Source organism: Populus euphratica, unplaced genomic scaffold (genome assembly GCF_000495115.2).
Source record: "Populus euphratica unplaced genomic scaffold, PopEup_1.0 scaffold80.1, whole genome shotgun sequence".
NCBI classification, from domain to species: Eukaryota; Viridiplantae; Streptophyta; class Magnoliopsida; order Malpighiales; family Salicaceae; genus Populus; species Populus euphratica.
Window position 1 is genome coordinate 508,314 of NW_011499960.1, and position 3,183 is coordinate 511,496.

The 3,183-nt window shown below is 36.0% G+C and overlaps 1 protein-coding gene across 1 annotated transcript; it reads right to left on the bottom strand.

Moving 5' to 3' along the window:
* Window positions 1–1,124: 1,124 nt before the first annotated feature.
* LOC105138643 (E3 ubiquitin-protein ligase RING1-like) lies at window positions 1,125–2,932 on the bottom strand. Its single transcript, XM_011044794.1, has one exon. It carries the CDS (start codon window positions 2,730–2,732, stop codon window positions 1,578–1,580), a length of 1,155 nt encoding a protein of 384 aa, XP_011043096.1. The 5' UTR covers window positions 2,733–2,932; the 3' UTR covers window positions 1,125–1,577.
* Between the last annotated feature and the right edge of the window lie 251 nt (window positions 2,933–3,183).

Below are 3,183 nucleotides of genomic sequence, written 5' to 3' on the forward strand. Positions count from 1 at the left end.
CAGCCTCGATGAACAATGATGATAAAGCATCCTTTAGTTCTTTCTGTAATTTTAATATGTAGAAAAATCAAATGATAATTAACAACGATGCATCAGTTTCTTTTTAATTAACAATGAATTAAATATATATATATATATAAGAATAAACAATGACCCGACCGAGAATTAAGAAGAAAAGGGCAGAAGACAGCGAAGTATTAGAAAAGAGGTAGAACGACGAACCACCAACAACACAAAAAACTCAAGGTAGAAAGAATTGAGTCTTTTATCCTATTTTAGAGCTCTTTTTTTTTTTTTAATTAACAGGAATAAAAGGTTAAGAGTTGGATTTGATCTGGGTTTTTCTCATCTGCAAACCTTGAATCGGTTTGACTCTTGGTCGGATCTCATGACTATGGTAAAGTATACTGCGCATGAAGTAATGGCTCATCTTTTTATATGTTTTATAAAGTTATTGGTTTTGATTGGTGACCTACTTACAGCCATACTAATGAATGAGTGCAAATTAGGATAAAGATAAAGCACAATCCTCATCTACCTCAAGGTCTGTAAGAAAACATATGCTTTCATTGTCATAAATTGTTGTTAATCTCATGATCCACAAATCATACAAGTCCAAGATTTCACGAAAAAGAGCAAGTTTCAGGAAGAAGAAACAACAGGAGCTTCCTATAGAAGTTCAGTGATCTCTTCTAGTAGCATGTACAGACCTAACTAGTCTTCTAATGGCTTCAAGATTAAGAAAGCATAGCTAGTTCAATCAGCAGCACAAAGACTGAGAGATTTTCTTCTAAAGAATCCCAGCCAAGGCTAAATCAATGGGATTTTGGAATTCTCACTGAAATAGAAATCTAAAAGCTTAATTTTCCATCTGCAGTGGTAACTTCCATACAAACATGGGATGAAACTTGCTGTTGCAACGATCTGTTTAGAGAACTTTGACTGTGGCAAACAAGAATAACAGCAGAGTTTCTTCATAGAAACAAAGATGTTACTCACAATTGGATTTTCCTTGCCAGAGAATTCAACTATGAAAAGCACAATATGGACCCGTTTTCTATCAGTGAACTATTCATTGTGCTGCCATGAATCAATACTCTTACATACTTCAGGAACAAGTAATGTTTAGGATGAAAAATCACGAATGCCTCAAGAAAAGAAAAAAGTAACAGAAGAAGGCAGCATGACAATAGCTGACATGTGTTGTTCTGCTTAAATAAAGATGGGTTTGCAGCAGCAATTTCTACACAAAATACAAGGAATAAAGTTCAGTTACAATTGCATTTTACTTGCAATCACTTTATTGAAATAAAAAAGTTTACTTACAATTGCACGCTTCTTTTCAGAAAAACTGAAACAGTGAAAAACACAAGATGATCCCACTATTGATCACTTTCCTTTTCCATTGTGATGTCCAAGACTACAGCACTTTATGTCTTTTTACTACTGTATTTTTCGCATATATATTATAACCTATGATCCAATCTTCAGCTTGTTGAGAGATTGAGAGATTGAGAAACATGTAAATTTTCATTTTCCTCACCTGACAGAGAAAACCAAGAAAAAGACCAAAACCATCAAGAAGGAAGGCCTGAGTTTCGGTTCCGGCGAGCCCTGGACAAGAAAAATTTCCCACTACAAGAAAGTGACCTCTTCAATGAACTTGGCCCTATTCGGAAAGATCTCCCAAAAGAAGTAGCAGCCATGGATTTCATCAAGTTTTGATTTCCAACACCTCCGTTTTGAACAATTTCCCTAGTGGATTCATTTCCTATTCCTGCCCTCCCGGCAACAGGAAGAACATTAGCGAGAGCCTGAATTATCTTGAAAGCTGATAGAGAGTCTAAAGAAACTGATCTTCGCAGTTGCTGTATCCCTTCCTCCTCTCCATTCAAATTCTCATTCTGGAATCGACTTTCCTCCTCTGTTACAATCCTTAGTTCACCCTCTCTACCTTCTATTTCTCTATCAGATTCTTGATCATCTTCCAAAACTTCAATCTGGGTTTCTTCTCCACTACTTGTATTACCAAGATTAGCCTGTGATGATGTTGCTTCATCTGTATTGGTGACTATAGGAGCACGACACAAAGGGCAATTAGTATGCGATCTAAGCCAGGTATCAATACATGGGATATGAAAAGCATGGCTGCACTTCGGCAACAACCTAAGAGTCTCGTCATCTTGAAACTCATTCAAGCAAACAGAACACTCTGTTCCTTCAACAAGACCATCACCACTTTTATACTTGCAAACTGTGATAGAACTAATAACAGATGGTTGTAACCCTACTGTCCTGATGTACCATATCGGATGGTCAACTATAGGACCTTGATCTTGATCCACAAGCTGATCATGAGTCTCAATTCTTTGTTCTTCATCATCATCTTCTTGCTGTGATGATGATCTCCTTCTTCTTTGTCTAATGAACTTAACATAGATAACACAACAAACAAGGACAAAAGCTATAGCCGATAGCACAATCATTGCTAACGCAATCTTGCCAAGCTTGTGGTGTTGTGAGCAGGTGGGTGCATCCAAGCAATCAAAGCAATCGTCACAATCTTCCATAGTTGTTCCCTTACAGGATCTTAAACATTCTCCAACTTTCTGATAAGTCTCGAAGGCAACGAAGCACTTATTAGTGCATTCGCCCGGATCATCTGCTGTCTCACAGAACTGTTTACAATCATCAAAAGAGTCGAACAACAACTTTCTGTATTGCGGACCCATTAAAGATCAGGAGGAGATAGACTTTTGATTTTGATTTTGAAGACAGAGGAACATGAAGGGAAGATACATAGTCAAAAGACGGAAGGGGCTTGGCTTGGAAGAGAGAGAGGATGAAAGCTACGAGGGACAAGTTGAATGTTCCTTGCAGCTGCCTTGATTTGACAAAGTAGCGAAGTGGAGACTAGTTTTTGCGTTTTCCTTTCTCTTGTCTATTCTTAGTTTACCTTTATACGTACAGTATAATTTGTAAAAGTACGATTTTAATTTTTTAATATAATTATATTAAAATTATTAAAAAACATTAATTTAATATTTTAAAAAAATAATATATAAAAACATTAATTTAATATTTTTTAAAAAATAATATTTTTTTTTATAAAGTCACCCTATCTTATGGGCTGGCACAAGAACGCTTCCACTTCATGAATTTTCTTTTTTAAAACAAATTGAT

Excerpts from the sequence above, each read along its gene's own strand:
- LOC105138643 (XM_011044794.1), bottom strand. The coding sequence starts at position 2,732 with ATGGGTCCGCAATACAGAAAGTTGTTGTTCGACTCTTTTGATGATTGT.